Source organism: Populus euphratica, unplaced genomic scaffold, assembly GCF_000495115.2.
Source record: "Populus euphratica unplaced genomic scaffold, PopEup_1.0 scaffold23.1, whole genome shotgun sequence".
Classification (NCBI taxonomy): Eukaryota; Viridiplantae; Streptophyta; class Magnoliopsida; order Malpighiales; family Salicaceae; genus Populus; species Populus euphratica.
In genome coordinates this window covers 640676-659614 of record NW_011499892.1, presented here as the reverse complement: position 1 = coordinate 659614, position 18939 = coordinate 640676, and the positions used below count along the sequence as shown (strand labels likewise).

General features: G+C 30.9%; 2 protein-coding genes across 2 annotated transcripts; both read left to right on the top strand.

The window, feature by feature from the left end:
* The first annotated feature begins 1111 nt into the window (after nucleotides 1–1111).
* LOC105131482 (chlorophyllase type 0-like) lies at nucleotides 1112–1895 on the top strand. The gene is made up of 2 exons (XM_011034483.1): nucleotides 1112–1174; nucleotides 1383–1895. Exon 2 carries the CDS (start codon nucleotides 1395–1397, stop codon nucleotides 1893–1895), a length of 501 nt encoding a protein of 166 aa, XP_011032785.1. The 5' UTR covers nucleotides 1112–1174; nucleotides 1383–1394.
* Nucleotides 1896–16308: 14413 nt separating this feature from the next.
* Nucleotides 16309–17854, top strand: LOC105131395 (chlorophyllase-1, chloroplastic-like). The gene is made up of 2 exons (XM_011034343.1): nucleotides 16309–16727; nucleotides 16932–17854. The coding sequence occupies exons 1-2, from the start codon at nucleotides 16380–16382 to the stop codon at nucleotides 17670–17672; spliced, it is 1089 nt and encodes a 362-aa protein (XP_011032645.1). The 5' UTR covers nucleotides 16309–16379; the 3' UTR covers nucleotides 17673–17854.
* Nucleotides 17855–18939: the final 1085 nt, after the last annotated feature.

The following is an 18939-nucleotide window of genomic DNA, read 5'->3' as shown; positions in this document are numbered from 1 at the left end:
TGTTTTATAGTAATGATTTAAAATATTTTTTATTTAAAAATATATTAAAATAATTTTTTATATCAGTAAATTAAAAAATATTATTTTTTCAAAATTATTTTTATATATTTTAAAAAACAAATGGTAACTTAATTTTATTAAAAATGGTCATAGGTTTCCGTTTTGTAAAGGAGTTTGTTTAGCTATGGAGCATGATGTTGAGCTGTGTTTCTGACTCTGGACTGGTTATTGGGTCTAGCTCTTGGATCTGGGCTTTATATAATTGAATGAAGAATGTTGTTGGTAACTATAACTGAGGCCCAACCTGTACCAGCCCAATAAAATAAAATAAGTATCAACTTCGGTTTTAACAAAAAAAAAAATAAACGAGTTACCCTCTTCTTCTGTTCATGCTGGACAGAGACAACAGATAAGATGTTGAAGCCTCTTCCTCCTAACGGTATCTTTTCCAGAATTAATTAATATTGATAATTAATAACAAACCTCTTCCTCCCAACAGATAAGATGTTAATATCTTCGTTTAGTTTCGTGAAATTAATTCTTTATTCCTTGTAGGTTCAACAAATATTATTTAACCTTTCTTGTTTAAACTTGCTAATAACTCAGTACTTCTGTCAATGGCAAAACTTCTTAATTTATCCTTGTTTAGTGTGAGCTTTTAGGCGTTAAGTAAATTGTATAAATTGTTGGTTATTTTTTCTTCCATTTCTTTTATTAAAGAAAGTATTTATTGAAATTATAAAAATTTAGTTTTTTTTTCAATTTTTCATAATTTCAGTAATTCTTCCCATAATAAAAAAATGGAAGAAAAAATAAAAAAACGGGGACGAGGTCAAATGACGCATGTTGCCTGTATGCAATTGATTACTTAATGTTTTGTTTTTGTTTTTTTATCCTTGCAGATTCAACAAATATTATCTATCCTTAGTTGTTTAAACTAGTTGTAACTCAGTCCTTTTGTCGAGGGAAAACTTCTATGCCCTGTTTTTTTATTTTTTTATTTAAAAGTATTTTAAAAAAAATCTAAAATATTTTTATTTTTTATTTATTTTAAATTAATATTTTTAAATTATTTTGATATATTAATATAAAAAATACTCCAAAAAATAACTATAAGTACACTGATGTTTTCAAATTCATCTCTTCTCATGGATACATAGGGGGCGCACCGCAGGTACACCTTTTTCCATGTCCTTTCTTAATATATCCAAACGTACTGTACAAATCGATTCATTCTTCATGAGTTTCATGTATAGCTAGCTTTTAACAAAGCTGCAGCATCCCATGGATATATGTTGTTCCATGTATTTTATTTTTGTCTAATTTTGATGAAGAAATATTCTATGTGAAGATTGACCTGACATTGGAGTTTTGATCCTTAGTTATACGGATTGATGCCACCTAGCGGACAAGTCGAGCTTGACTTGGCAGCAGAAGTGGCAAACTGGTTGCCCTCAGGTCTCCGGTGTGTGCTACCTGAAGATATTGAAGGGGAAATGCACAACCTTGCTCTTGCAGGCCACAGTAGGGGTGGATACATTGCATTTGCTCTTGCACTTGGACTTGCCGATGTTTCCTTAGACATCAACATTTCAGCGCTGATAGGAGTAGACCCCGTTGTGGGGACTTCCAAAAATAATCAGATGGAGCCCAAAATACTCAATTACGAATCTTGCTCTTTTAACTTTTCGATTCCTGTCACCATAATTGGTACTGGATTAGGCAATGAGCCAGCCTTCCCCATCTTACCGCAGACGTGTGCTCCAGATGGGGTGAGCCACACGGAGATTTTCAATGAGTGCAAACCTCCATGTAGCCATTTTGTTACTACATATTATGGCCACCTGGACGTCTTAGATGACGACAGAGGTCTCATTGGGATAGTAGAACTTTAGGCTAAATGTAGAGTTTCATCTTCTAACTTTTCAAATTATCAACTTAAAATCCCTAGTAATTTATGAAATTTAGTTTTCGTTACAAACTTCATTTTTTTTAATTTTTTATCTTTTGTTTGAGAAAGAAAAGGAAAATGACTAAATTCTAATAATAAAAAGTTATCAATTGAAACTAATTTTGGCAATGAAAACAAGTGATTTTAATATGAATAAGTTTTTTTTGACGTAGAAAGTTTATGCAAGGTGTTTTTTTTCCTTTAAATTTGTTTGAAATAGTAGATGTGAACCCAGAATAATTTTTATTTTAAGTTAATTGTGAGTTTTAGATTCAATTTTTGAATTATTAGATGTTATGCATATGTTTTAGAAGAAGTTTAAAGTGTTTTTTTTTACTTCAAATATGGTTGAAAATAGATTTTTCATGGTTTAAAATAGACCAGCTTGATTTTTCAGTAACTAAAAACACTAGAATCTAAGCAATACAAACGACGCCTCACATGCTTCTTTTTCCAAAGCATCGAGGAGTTAATAATTAAGCAATATAATTGGTTTTAGTTTAATTTTTTTAATCACTTTGATATTTTATTAGTTTTTAATTTTATAAATGTTTACTTTAGATAAAAAAAAAATTATATAAAAAACATGGTTGAACCTAATTGAATTAATTATCCAAGTTACATGTTTGATGGCTTAACTTTGATTAGGTAGAGATTGGGCTTGATAATTTTTTTATTGTATAAATAATTTTTGATTTATTTAATTAAATATATACATAAATATTTTGAATTTTATTTTAAAAAATTATATAAAAAAATAAATCATAAAAACCTATATGTATATTTAAAAAAAATATCATTGAAGTCATACAATTTCACAATTTGTCAATTAATCTCTTAAACATATCTAACATTGTTAGCACAGTTTGCTACTAGCTTTTGAGTTTAGTGGCACCATTAAAGTTTGAAATTTAATTATGAGGTTGTTTTTGTATTTTAAAATAATTATATTTTTTTATTTAAAATTAATTTTTTATATTTTTAGATCATTTTAATATAGTGATATCAAAAATAATTTTTTTAAAAATAAAAAAAATATTTTAATATATTTTTAATAAAAAATATTTTCAAAAATAATTGATATTATACTGTCAACATATCCTAAAATTATAAAAGTATTTTTTTTTCTGGAAAATAGCTTAATGAGTAAAATTATTTTTCAAACTAGTATTGATAAGAAATTTTTTTAGAAATAACATAGTTTTGTTGGTTATGCTACTTCTAGCAGCCCAATCAACAAAAAAATTTAGTTGATTGTGCTAGTAAGTGCAACCCATGTATCTCAATTTTTTCACAACTAATTAAGCATTTAATCCTGTTTCAAGAGTATACTTTTTTTTATTTAAAAAAATAATGAATTTTTGAAAAAAAATTATTTGTTTTTTGCTTTAAATTAATTATTTTTTATATTTTTAAATTATTTTAATATACTAATATCAAAAATATTTTTTTTAAAAAAAATCTTATTTTAATATATTTTTTTAATAAAAAATATTTTAAAAAATAATTATTACCATATCCTCATGAGATAAAATTTGGCAATCCTTATCAATTTGGCTAGTAATTCACTTCACAATCTTGGGATGTACCAGTGGGGCTGCTCATCCACAAGTAATTCACTTCACAATTTTTTCTGTATAAAATCCCTTCACTGCTGCCCAACTATTTCTTTTTCTAATTAGTTCTGCTTTAACACCAACGTGCCCAGTGGGGAACAATTCTTAAGCCTTCGAGCTAACGCATACCATTTTCTCTGCATCAATGGCAGGAAGTAACTCCAAAATCTGGAGCTTTAGATCGGGTGGTAGACGTATAAAGCAAGGCGAGAGAGTCTTCTCAGAAAGCTGTTTGGACAATGACAAAACAAAAGGGTGCCCTATGTTCCTGTGGGAGGTGGATGCCGTGGAAACAAGAAAACCAGAAGCCCAAGGAGCTCCAAGTCTCCAGTTTGCAAACATTGCCTTGGTAAAAGATAGAAGTGCTCCACTATTTGTTATGTAGTGTGAGGAGAAGGATGATGGATTCATCAGAACATTAGTTGTTTTAACAATTGTCTTGGTAAGAGGGGTAAAGATGTTTTTCTAAGGATACAAATATCATATCATATTTGTTAATTGATGAAGGACAATTTAGTCATTTACTTTTTTAAACATACAGGAAAAAATACCATGTTGCTCTTAAAAACAATAAAATTAGCTTTTGTAAAGGGGCTTTTGTGTCCTTTTTATTTATTTACATGGTAAAATGATATTAGTACCCTTCAAGGTGCAAAAAAAATTGACCTTGCAAGGAGGGTTTTTTTTGTCTTTATATATTTAACCTTTGAGTTAAAAAATTCTTATGTGCGCTTGGGAGGGTGTTTTCATTTTTGCAGCATGGTTTCTCTATAATATTCATATGACCTTAGGGATTGGTTAGTAATTTGCATTATTAAAATATTAACAAATTAATTTTAAAAGGTTGAGGAGTGTTATACTCGTGTTAACGTGTCTATGTCCTGCACGCCACTGTGATAGCATGCGGGGAGTATTATAACGGTCAAAAAATGCCGATTACTGTCTCTTTCAACGCGTAAGGTGGCGACGAAGCTGCTGAAGTAGTGCGTGTGGCCAGGATAGTGGCAGTTCAGCAATTATGAAGTTTTTTCCTCCTTTCTTTTTTTTGGTTATAGGCCTTGGTATTTGTATCAAGTTTTTTAAAATTGAATTATGTTATTAAGTTTGTATTTATTTTGAATTTAGTTCATATTTTTTTTATTTATATTTATTTTCATTTAAATACTTTTTGAAGTTTTTTTTGTTAATTAAATTCCTTGCCATTTTATTTCATTTGATTATAGTATTCAATCTTGTCTTTATTTTTTTAATTATTATTTTTATATCCCTTATATTATTTTTTTATTTTATCTTGTATAATTTTATTTTATTTTCAATTTTGGTCCTTTTTTTTGTTGCTTTCTAATCCTTTTTTTTTTATTTATTTTTTTCAATTTAATCTCTAATTAGTTTCTTTCAATTGTTTTCAATGAAAGGTTTGATTATTATTGTTTTAATTTTTAATTTTTAAAATTTTGCTTTGTAATTTTTTTGTGCTTGTCTTTTACTGGGTAATCCATATCTCATGACCCGGTCCACTAGTTTCAATAATTAACCTGGTTTAAGTTTAATTTTTTAATTATTTTTTATTTTTATTTTATTTTTTATTATTTGACATTAACTTATTAGGCTTTGAGTTTCGTGATTTGTTCGTCTTTCCTTTTTGTTGGGTAATTTTTGTCTTACATCTCAGGTCACAAATTAATTGAGTTAACCTGGGTTGACTTAGTTTTTTTAAATTTTATTTTTATCTCGATTTTATTATTTACCATTAAATTATTGACAATTGAGTATTATGATTTATTTCATTTTTCTTTATGCGGGGTTATCCAGGGTGCAACTAAACACATGTTACCTCAAGATTTTTTGTTGTTTAACTTCGGTTTTTTTAGATCATTTTTAAAAAAAATTATTTTTAAATCTAATCTCATATCGCATTTGATTGGTTTTTATAGTTAAGTTGACTTAACTTGGATTTTTTTCTTCAATGTCTCTCTCTTTTTGTTTTAGTTTGGCAAGATTTTTTTTTTATTCTTTGTTATTAAATTATTGATTTTTGAGTTTTAAGATTTGAGATTTTTTTTTAAAGTTATATTGATTTCATAACTGTTAATAAAATTAATATAGATTAACTTTAATATTATCTAAATATCTTTATTTATTTCATAAAAATATTAACCCGGTCGTGGTATAATGCCCCGGTGGCAACTCTAGTATAAACTATATCTAGATAATTTACTTTTTTTCCTTCCTATTCTGCTCACACGTATCTACTTAGTTAAGCATTATAATATTTTAATGGACTTGTTTTTTGAAGCTAAAAATCAAGCTCATCAACCAGCCTAACCCAGCCCAAGATCCCAGTCATGAAAGATTTCATGAATTCAAAATTTGCGATTAAATTCAAATGGTTGGCCCATCGTTGTCAGGATAAGGTTCATCACGTGCATGTATCACGTGTATAATCAGTTAGTCGCGAATGTGATTGGAACTATTGACTTTTGCCGCAGCATCTTCCCTGAATATGCAATTCCTTTTCATTTCGCATCAATCTGGGACCATGATCCAGAGGAAACTTCTGGAATCAGAATTAATCTTGATGCTTGATTAAAGTGAAGAATAAAAAAGTACGAAACTTTACACATTTTTTTAAAACAATATTATATTCTTAAACAAAATAATCTTAACATGATGAATTCCATATGTTAAAACCAAAAAGTATTTTAAATTTAGATTTTTTTTTGTTATCGATATTTATTTAATCTTGAGAATTTTATAATAAATTTATAATTAATTTATATTTTATTTATGATGTAGATAAAATTTCACTGTGGATTGAATTTGGTTGTTTTTTAATTATAATAGTAGTGATTGTAATATAATTACTTTGTTATAATCATCTTAACATGATGAATTTCATATATTATAATAAAAAATATTTTAAATTTAGATTTTTTTGTTTTTTTTATCAATATTTATTTAATCTTAAGAATTTTATAGCAAACTTATAATTAATTTATATTTTGTTTATGATGTAGGTGAAATTTTATTGTGGGTTGAATTTGGATTTTTTTTAATTATAATAGTGGTGATTGTAATATAATCACTTTGTTATAATCCATGCTAAAATAGAGTGTTGAAAAATATATTAACCTTAAAAATTAAAAAAAAAATCAATAATCAAGAGGTTTAGGAAGATAAATCACAAGATTTGTTGAAGAAATCCAAGGGATTGACTAATTTATTTTGGATCAACCATCATAAACATAAATAATGTATAATCTTTCTCTTATAACTCTTGTATCCATGGAATATGCTACCATGTAAATATTGTTTCTCTTTTATTATTTCGTAAATTCGTCTACTCTAATTTTAAGAGAAAAATGTCGCCTTAATAAAGTTTGTACCATCACCCCGGCTAGGGCACGATCCTGTTGTTCATGGGAGTGTTCACGATGCAAGTACTATCCACTCACAGGCTTATGAAAACAATGCGAAGCCACGATGCAAGCAGTGTCCATTGTGAAGTTGTTTTTTCTTCCATTTTTTATTATACTAAGTTTTTTATTTTTATTTTTCATTTTTTTTTTGTGATCTCAGTGAATGCTTTCTCTAATTAAAAAAAAATCAGGGGGAAGGAAAAATAACATACGGGACCAACGAGGTCAAAAAAACACGTGTTGCTTGTTTATAATTTACTTAACATTTTTTATAATCTTAATAAATGCTTTTTGTAATGAAAAAATGGGAAGAAAAAAACAACAAGTGGGTCGGAAAAATCAAAGGACACTTGTCACTTATATGCGATGTACTTGTTCTCAAGTTCATTATCGGAACTTGAACTCTTCCAAACAAAATAACAAATACTTCAAATATAACATTGAATTTAATATATTTACAAACTAAATTTCTTTTACTAAAAATTCAACCAAATCAATCCCTCATCTTCTTTCATTTCATCCATGTGCAAACATATCCTATAACTTCAAAAAGATAAGATTTCTCTTTTTCCTCTTTGACATCAACTTCATCCTTTTAAGTAATTTTGAAAAGTTATTCTAGCTTTTATTAGTTGATTTAATCTTAATTTTCTCATTGATTTTAGATTAGCTTAATCCTAATTTGCTAATTGATTTTAGATTATCCCTTATATTTCATCTCTCCTTTATGTTCCTATAAGTTTTTAGAATATTTAGTGACTTCATGCATGTTGTTCCTTTAGTTTCACCTCAACCTTAGAAACTATTGTTTTTGGTTTGTCAACTCTTTCTAACACTCATTTTGTCATAACTTAATTTTTTATTCTTTTTATTTTATTTTATAAAAAAACAAAAACAAAAAAAATGATAATGAAAAAATAAAATGAAAAAAATAAAGAATAAATTGAAATTTAGGCCAAGACAACATAAATTAGAACTTTGAGGACTTAATTGAACTTGAAATGAAATTAAGAGCTTAATTGAAGAAATATCAAGGTTTGTGGCTGATTCGGGTTAAAATTGTAAGAAATTAAAGTTCAAGGATCATTTTGTAAATGATGTTAAAATGGAAGGTTCGAATTACAATTTGCCAAGGGGCTTGATTACAAAATTTTAGAACTTCAGTGAAGAAATCTTAAATTGTCATTGCAGAGTAGAAAACGATTCCATGTCATAAAACTATTTATCGCCTTTTACCTCATCCCAAGAGTCAGTTTTGCAGGAATGTACAGTTGCCTATTATCCTCAACGACGCCCTCTTCGGAGACCATGATATCATGGCCAACAGTGCCGACTCTTCTTAAAGACAGGAGCAAACGTGCCCCATTATCTTGAGGCACGAATGCACGAACATAGGCCATTCTCTGGCTTTACAAAAGCCAGAGAAGACCATAAACCAAGAGAAGAAAAAAATACAAAGGAATAAAGGAGACTATAAACACAAGGGGGAGAGAAAAACAGGAGGCATAAAGGGGAGAAAGAACAAAGAGAGACTAGGAGCATAGTTATCAGACCCGACCCGGTAGTTGACCTCGTAAAATGACCGGGTCACGGGTCTTGTGGGTTGACCTGGGTCAACCCGTATCAAGAACAAAAACACATTAATATGGTTTTTTTGACATAAAATATCACATTAATATATATGCTAGCATAATTAATAAAAAAATATCACATTAACATATATAGTATCATAATTAATTAGCATCAATAGATTAGAAGGTGCATTTATCTTCAAATAAACAAACATTTAACATAATTTAAAGACAAGAATAATAAAATAACAAGTTATTCTAGAGATATATAATTTAACATAATTGATATAAGGTGACAACATTCAAACTCTAGTTTGCATTAGAATCCATAAATCAACATTTTAACTCCATTTTGCATTAGAATCCATAAGTCAACATCTTCAGCCGCATAAAGAAAACAAAAGATTTTAGAATATGTTGAACACTTAACACTAATATAATTAAAAAAAAAGAATGGTAAAGTACAAGACCTCATTGGAATAACCACACTTTTTCTACACAACATCTTTACTTTGGTTGAATATAGGCATCAAGTTCTTCAATATCCATAGGAGCAAAATTTAAATCAAATATCAATGGAATTGAGCCAACCTTATTAATGCCTATTGAAACATCATCATGCTCTTGTGTATCTTCATCATCACAGTCATCTTCAATCTCATTTATATTTATCAAATCTATAATTGAAACATACTTAATCAATAAACATTATAGTCATGACACAAAGTGAAAGATCAAATCTTCCATTACCTTCATTTAAAGTATCTTGAATAGTCATAATTGATAAATCACGACGAAAGATCTCTATTTCTTCAGTTGTTAAAGATGATGGGTCATCTTCTACTATCCAATTTTCAATGTCACAAAATACCTCAAAATTAATTGGATCATAATTCTGTCCTTACCAATAATTTCTATAAAATCAAAGTTAAGGTACACAATATAAGTATCAATGATGCTATGTAATAATATAAATAACTTTTTAAGAATTAGAGAAAAGAAAATACTTTTGTTTTAATCTCAGATTATAATGGACATAAACTAGATCATTAAGTCTCTGATGCTCCAATCGATTTCTTTTTTTAGAGTGGATGTGCTAAAAAATACTCCAATTCCTTTCGCATCTTGAAGAACTACAAGTTTGACTTCAAACTCGTATAACTAGCTTTTGAAGATTTGGAGCACAAGTTCCATATAACACCCACCATTCATCTATATATAAAATTAATAAGTTATATTATATCAAGATAATATTTTTAAATTACATTGAATATGAAAATAATAATATACCTGGAGGTAAAAGGGTGCGATCATTTTTCGCAGACACTTTACTAAAGTCATGTTCTGCATTCCTAAACAACTTCATTTCACTTGTAAGCTTGCTTAGTAAAATTGTATTTCCATTTGCATACTTCTCAACAACATCTAGAAGTCCAGAAATGGTGTTTATATATCTATCCATTAGATTGACATCATACTGAAATCGAGGATTCAACCAAAATCCTGCTGCATAAAGCTTCCTATATAATTGTCCATCCCATCTATTATTAATGATGTCTATAAAAGGTTGCACCTTAGTTCTTTTCTTTTGAAATCTCCTCAACATTTCTTCCTTTGCAGAATGGATAGCCTCATATAAATATCCCATAGCAGGTCTATCATCACTATCAACAATTCGGAGAACTCGAACCAATGGTTCGGTCATTCGTACAATTGATGCACATTCTTCCTAAAATGTAGAGTTCAATACACTATCAACAAACCTTTTTCCTTTGCTATCTTTAGCATAAGCAGAGGAGACCTATTCTCTAGATGTCACCATAGCTCTTAAATTATCTTTGTGTACTAAAATGTTTTGCAAAGTTATGAAATTAGTAGCAAAGCGAGTAGGAGCAGGTCGAAGTATTTCTTTCCCTCCAGTGAACTTTCTCATCAAATATAGTGGATAACAATGATTATAAATATACTTTGTAATACTAGAAGCATGATCAACAATAGAACAAGCTGACTGTAGCTTACCAACATCTTGGAGTATGAGGTTGATGCAATGAGCAACACATGGAGACCAAAATATTGAAGGAAATTCTTCCACCAACAACTTGCAAGCAGCAACATAATTAGAAGCATTATCAGTCACCATATGCATAATATTTTCAGGCCCAATAAATAAAATAACCTCTCTAAATAATTTATGCAACAACACAGCAGTCTTTGAGGCCTCTGATGCATCAACTATTTAAAAAAAAAATAGTTCCTTTAGGGCAATATACTAAGAAATTAATTAAAGTTCTCCTCTTTTAATCTGTCCATCCATCAGCCATTAATATGCAACCGGTCTTCTTCCAAGTTTCTCGATAACTCTCAACAAAAATCTTCACTTCATCAACCGCATTTGCTAGGTAATAACCACGAAGAGCATGAAAATTTGGTCCTTTATAACGAGGACCCATGACTGTTATACCATCTATAGCATACTGATAGTAAACAGAGTTTGCAGTATTGAATGACACACATGCATCAACCATCCATTTTGCTATAGCAAGATCACATCGTTCGATAGCTTCTTTGTTTTTCCAACAACTTTGGATAGACTTTTGAGCACCATGAGTAGTTCTTGGAATAAAATATGCCCCTAATGTTCTATTTTCTTTATGTTTTCCACAACTTGTAGATGATTGTTTAACAGTACCAGTGATTTTACTCTTTCCTTTATTGGCAACCTTCGGTGGTAACATTAGCTTCTTACCATCAGCTTCAACATCATTATCGTCATTATCATCATCATCGCCTTTATAATCATCTTCTAATTATCTAATCATCCTCTCCTCATGTTCTCTTTGTTTAACGCTATATGGATTGAAATCCGGAGGATATTTACAGCATTGTTCCACTTCTCCTTTATAATCTGCTTCCATTTCTCTAGCTCTTCTTTTCTTTTCAACATTCCCCTGAAGATTCAGAAGCATTTGATGACGAACATCCGGAGGATATTTACAGCATTGTTCCACTTCTCCTTTAGTTCCAACTAAATGTTGCTTGAATCGATTAATGCCTCCACCCGTAAAAACGTTGGCATAAGATAAACACACTAATTTGGTTTTCTTGCATCCCACACTAAGTTCAGGAGCTTCTCTGCAATAACCCCATGCCAAATATGTTTTTCCTCTTATACCACTTGATGTTGATATGGAAATTGAAGGTTCAGATGATTGAGTAGTTGAAGGAGTGTTATTTGAAGTGCTACCATATTGAGAAACCATTTTACAAACCTATAGTAAATCAAATCAAACTAACAAGATGAATAAAAAGGTTGCATATATTGGAAGTGGTACTGGCAGTATGCAATGCATATGAAAAAACTTGAATTAGTAATGTGACAGCATATTTCAGAAGAAAGAATGCATTAATCATGTTCAACTAATAATTCAGATTTAAGGATATAATAGTTCCAAAATAATTAATCTATCACATGATGAATAGCTAGACACACCAAACATTATTGATGAACAATAATTTAGAACATGAACTAGAAGTAATTATTCAATATGGTGTTAGATCAGGAAGTGTTATATTCAGACCATATTATTGTGATTAATTGGCTAATCAATAATCATATCATAAAAGACAAAAACCAAATCAACATGAATGAGACATAATGAGCATAACTGTTTTACAGAGAAACAAGAGCTTACTATGTTGGCTCTAGCTTACTCTCTGAAGTTTCAAGAACTATGAAAGGCAAATAATTAGCATATACTTTCAGCCACAAAACAAATTTAGAATAATTAATTTATGAAATTAAATGATAAAGAATTAATTAAGTCAATTAATCTACTACCAAAATAAGCCAACATTCACGTGCATTCATGTTTGAAGGTTAAGTTTATGATTTAAATAAAACAAATCAAATCAAAACAATGGAAAATATATAAAATTAAGTGCAAATAACAGGCAGTAATAATATTAGTTTAATAATCTTTCTCTGTAACAATTAACTCAATTTAGCAGCTGTAATATTGTAAAAAGATGAAGAACCTGGCTTATAACAGTGAAATCTGGCTTCTCTTTTGTTTCGGGCAACTGGTGCAGGTTGCAGCTTTTACAAGACCATGACAAATCCAGTAAGGGGAGGGGCTAGAATATTAAAAGAAAAAAATAGAGAAATCTGGCGGAGTGACCAATAAAAGATACAAGCAGAAGAATATAATTTGATTGTTCGAACTACAAAGAAAGAAATTAGGGTAAAAATTTAGTTTTTATTTTACTTTCCTAATTTTCTTGAGACAAGTTAGTATATATAGTTCGGGTCCCACTCGGGTTGCCCGGACCGGTCTAGATCTCGGGTCGACCGGGTCCCGGGTCAACCAGTAGGGCCGGGTCGGGTTTAATAACACCGACTAGGAGGAACTAAAATGACAGGGCTAAAAAAAAAGACGGGATGCACGAAGATGAACATCATAAGACCAGGGAGGCTGAATTGAAGGAAAAACAAAAAACAAAAAAGCTAGAAAAACAGAGCTAAGATCCAACTAGAAAAGAATAGAACAAACCGAGGGACAGTGAACAAATAAGGAAACAAAGGAGGCTGGAAATGCAAGCAGAGGTGAACGGATACAAGCAAACCAGGAAATAAAGAAAGCAAAAGAAAAAAAACAGAGGTGAAAAGAACAATTGGCTACTACGCCTTTGTCATCATCTTCATTCCTACATCCAGGTAAGCTCCCCGTTTTTCTTTGCATTTTAATTCATAAAAGAAAAAAAACAGAGGAGAAAAGAACAGCTAGCCACCACGCCTTCATTATCATCTTTGTTCCTGCATCCAGGTAAGCTCCCCGTTTTCTTTTGCATTTTAATACATTGCTACAGTAGTTGTGAATTATAATTCATTTGCTACTGTAGTAGTGAATTATAATTCCTTTGTTATTGTAGCAAGCATCGCACATGCCTGCTACTTGGTAGGGTCACTGGCTAGGTCCAGCCCAATCTTGTACGAGCTAGGTTCGACCTAGTCTTAAAATATATTTTTTTAAAAAAAAATATGCGTGCATTGATTTACAATTATTTTGCTGGTTTATTCACTAACATCAAATTTAGGAATATCATTTATTTTTATTTTATTTCTAGCTACATAATATTTACCAATGTCACGGTTAAAAGTATCTGTAGTTGAATATTCACTGACATCAAAATAAGGAACATTACAAGTAAATCATCATAGCATAAACCAACAAACTGTTAATAATTTAAGACAAAACAAGCAATGTCATCTAGTTTCAGACAGGACGTTTAAATGGTGATAATATCTTTTCTTTTTATGTAACCAGTCTTATACCATAAAATCTTTGTTGACCAATTAAGGTTCCTAATAACTATAATACTAAGTGGCGACTCCTTAAACAAGATCTTTTTTCTATCAAAGAACAAGATGCCAGAAATCTGTTCTTTTCACTGAATTATTTTTTAAGACCGTCAAGATGTCGAGTGCGACAAACATTACTAAATCTTTAGTTTATTTTGCCTTAATTTTTTTTCATTTCTTTAATAGTTAGAACTTATAAAGTTTCACGAGGTTTCTCAATGTCTTCTAATAATATTAGAACATTAACCATTCGAGTTATTTCAGTGCCAATTCCTCTAAGAATAACAATAGTTATTACTCTTCTACTTCGTTAAAAATATAATTTATAGTTGGATGAATTGATTCACCATTATAACTTTGGTCACTAGAGCTGAAACATTAAATGTGTGTTTATAAGTCAAGAATGAAATCCTTTCCAACTCATTTCTATTGATTAGAACATCAATAACAGAACATCATCAATCATCTTAACCTTATCTATTAAGGGCTTTACCTCCTTATCTTTCACTTGTCCTTTTGATTTAGCTAACAGGTTTAATTGACTTTCTAGTTGAGAAAATTAAACAAAAGACAATATAATTGCTTATATGACTAGTATAAAATCTCTTTGTAATAATCTTATAATAACTCTTAAATTAATAATTTTTTTATGCATCACCTATTATAAACATCACTTTTCATATTGATATGATGCATATATGGGTTTGAAGGAATACATTTAGGTTTCGGTCTACCCTTTTTAGGTCTCTTCGCATGCCATCTTCTCTTCACTATCTTTGGTAATTGATCCAACTGATTATATCTTCGTGTTAGGGTTCTCCATGCTGCCTCTTAAACCATCAAAACACCCTAAATAGCCTCCACTCCTTCATCATGAGCTAGAAAGATGTTGTTAATGTTTTGTCCATTGAACCAGCAAACCTACTCTAATAGTAATTAATGTAGTGTATAGTGATAATAAATTAAGATTTCTTAAACTTTAAAATTACAACCTTAAACTATAAAGAAAAATTTTAAATAAAAAAATCTAAAAATTATTTTGAAAATAACATATAAATGTTTTAAAATGTAGTTAAAAGTGACCTAGATAATGAAGCCTAAATAAAATTATAATACTCATTTATTAAAAATAGAATAAAAAATAACTAGAAAAATAAAATAAAAATCTCAATCGACAAATTTTAAGCCCTTTTTAGCATGATCTTGACATCATATGGTTACAATAATTTGACTAATTATAAAACTATGCTCGTAGTATATAAAAGATGTCAATATGATCCAATAATCATAGTAAAAAATATAGTTATTAAACCTGGACAGGCCTGGAGGGTCATTCCAGGAACCTGTCGACCTAGTGGCTAGACCAGTTATGGTTTATCAAAGCCCAGCCAGTGCAATGACCTAAAAAAACCTGATTGAACTAGTGGGTCAACCTATGATCCGGATGAGACCTAGTGTTTTGGAGTTGGGTTTGTTTGAGATGATTGCAAACCGATCTGGGTTTGGAGATCTTAAGGGTGGGTGTTGGGTTCCTATTTCTTCCTTCTAGCCCTGACCATTGATGACTGTAACTTGAAGGAAATTGAAGGTTAAATGGGACCAAACTCATAGTTTCAGGAGAGAGAGAGAGAGAGAGGTAACAGGTAAAAGTGGTGCATCCAGAAATCGAAGAAAGAACAATCTTTACCATGCAGGGAATTGGTTGTTCCACACCGCATAGTTGTCAGTTAAAGTGGGAATCAAAAGTTTAGAGCCATATTCTCGAGACTTCTCTTCCCACTTCGCTAAGAAAGCTTTTCCTTCTTCAAATATTCCCCGGTATGGATTGTTTGGTACTCTTTCTCGATCGAACAAGCAAACTTTATGACCATCATTAAGTTTCTTTCTCTCTCTGTCTCTCTCCCCCTCTCTCTAGCTAATGTTTTTCAAGCATGTAGAAACCACAAGAATTTAGAGGGAAAAGATATAAAAGAGAGGGTAGATAAACTTTGTGATGAGATAGTGATGAGATCAAGAGACCTTACTCTGCATATTTTATCTTTTTATTATTATTTTATTTATTTATTTTTTATCTTTAACTTAACTTAACCCCTGAATAACTTAGGTTTTTTAAGTTGATCTGGATAGATTTATAAAATTTAAAATTTAATTTTTTAGCTGGATCAACTCTCGAATTGAGTTTACCAAGGATGATAAAAGACAATTTTATTTATTAAAAAAGTCATTTTGAATTGTTGAGATATTTTTTTGAAATTAAACCTTTTAATACTCTTACGTAACCAGTAATTTTTTTTGGTAATACGTAACTAGTTATTATTCCTTTGTAGTACATGAATGATAAACGTGTCCAAATAAAGTAGGACGTACAATGTTAATCTTTTCAAAGGGGGAAGACGCTGATCATCCCCTTATATAACAGGCAGAGATCGGTCTACATTCTCGCCTACCTCTCTACGATAATTAATGCACAGAAAGAAAATGGACACACGCTTGGTATTTCTTTTGGCAGCGTTGTTGGCAACGGTACTGCTGGAATTTAAGCCTGTTTTGCCAACACTAGCGTCTGAAGCTGATCACTCTGTTTTGGCAGAAGTTAGTGTTTTCGAAACAGGAAATTTTCACCCAATACAATCTGATGTAGGAACAGCCTCTAGCTGTTCACCTCCTAGATCCTTGTTGATTTTTAGGCCAGAAGAAAAGGGCACGTATCCTGTCATCTTGTTTCACCACGGCACAGGCTGCCATAACTCTTTGTACACTGATGTTTTCAAATTCATCTCTTCTCATGGATACATAGTGGTCGCACCGCAGGTACTCCTTTTTCCATGTCCTTTCTTAATACATCCAAACATACTATACAAATCGATTCATTCTTCATGAGTTTCATGTATAACTTTTAATAAATCTGCAGCCTACCATGGATATATGCTGTTCCATGTATTTTATTTTTGTCTAATTTTGATGAAGAAATATTCTCTGTGAAGATTGACCTGACATTGGAGTTTTGATCCTTAGTTATACGGATTGATGCCACCTAGCGGACAAGTCGAGCTTGACTTGGCAGCAGAAGTGGCAAACTGGCTGCCCTCAGGTCTCCGGTGTGTGCTACCTGAAGATATTGAAGGGGAAATGCACAACCTTGCTCTTGCAGGCCACAGTAGGGGTGGATACATTGCATTTGCTCTTGCACTTGGACTTGCCGATGTTTCCTTAGACATCAACATTTCAGCGCTGATAGGAGTAGACCCCGTTGTGGGGACTTCCAAAAATAATCAGATGGAGCCCAAAATACTCAATTACGAATCTTGCTCTTTTAACTTTTCGATTCCTGTCACCATAATTGGTACTGGATTAGGCAATGAGCCAGCCTTCCCCATCTTACCGCAGACGTGTGCTCCAGATGGGGTGAGCCACACGGAGATTTTCAATGAGTGCAAACCTCCATGTAGCCATTTTGTTACTACAGACTATGGCCACATGGACGTTTTAGATGACGATATAGGTCTGATTGGGGAAGGAGCCCGTGCGATATGCAAGGGGTCTTGGTGGGGGGTTAGCAGGGATCCCATGAGAAGAACTGTAGGTGGCGTTTCTGTCGCCTTTTTAGAGGCTTTTTTCAAAGGCAACTACACGGACTACAACAAAATTCTGCAAAACCCTAATTATTTTTCTCCTGCAACACTTGATCCAGTCCAGAACAAAAGTGAAGGGACATCGTGCTCAAGTTTATCTGCTATGTCCGTTGATGAACTCTAGTGGCTATGTATTAATCGGTTGAGCAATTCTCCTCTTCCCGTAAAGGTGCTATCAAAACACTAAAGAAGAGAGTGCTGCTAAATACGTCCATGTTTGTTGGCCTCGGACCTATCGTAACTTATGTAATATTGTAACTAATGTTCAAATAAATACCTTCCCTGAGGTTCTTCTGTTTTAAGCAACATCTCAACATTTCATAATATATCAATCAATCTCTGAACTTATGTTACTTGAGGGTGTTCTTTACCGCCACCATAACCTATAAAAAAAGTGGCTGAAATTCTTTTTATTGGCTCGTGGCAGTTCTGTTAATTGTTGAGGTCCAGGACCAAGCGTGGTTCAGGCAAAAGAAAATCCATTAAAGGGCAAAAAAGAAAGCAGCAAAGTGAGTGAAAAACATGAGAGGCGTGGAGTGATGGGACAGGTGATAACACGGAACTCAATAAGAAAAAAAAGCAAAATTCCAAGAGAGAAGAACTACGCATGCTAAAATTAACGGTGGAATAGGTTATTCTAGCTGCTATTCCACCTTGTTTTTAAGATTTTTTGAATTTTTTTAAAGTTTTAAATTAATATTTATTATTATTATTATATGTTATTTATGTACTAATATTAAAAATTAATATATTTTTAAATAAAAAATACTTTTAAAAAATTCTCTATTGTAATTTCAAACACGCTATAAATAATAAAAGCTTTTTGACGAGGCAGGGACTACATAAATTAAAAGCTAGCCGATGACTTTTCGTGGCAGGGGGGGCTAACACCTAAGGACACGAGGCTAAATATTCAAGGACAGTTTGTTGATTTTTTGAGGACATAGGCAAAAGAAAAAAAGAATAAAAAGGCACTGTCAAAGAGAAAAGGGAGGAAAGTGAAGGCAGAATTTTTAGGAAGGTGCGAAGTGACTTAATAGCACGCACCTCAATGCAAAGGAAATTATCCAGTATTTGTTTTTAATAAAAATAGCGTGTGAGATTTTCAATTTGTATTTTCTTGCATAAGTTTAAAAATTTTATATTTTGGTTGAAAATTTTATTTTTTTTATTTTTAATTTAAAAAAATAATCAAAAATATTAAAAATTAAAAGAATTAATGAATTTCTATATTTCTTTAGAGTTTGGTGAGTTTCTGCTCACATTGCATTAAAAAAAGGTCGGTATTGTTAAAGTTTATTTATTTATTTTTTTAATAACTTGAGAGATTACATGTTGTTTTGTAGTTGGAAACGAGTTTTAAAAAGCTTTTAAAATATATTTTTACGTTT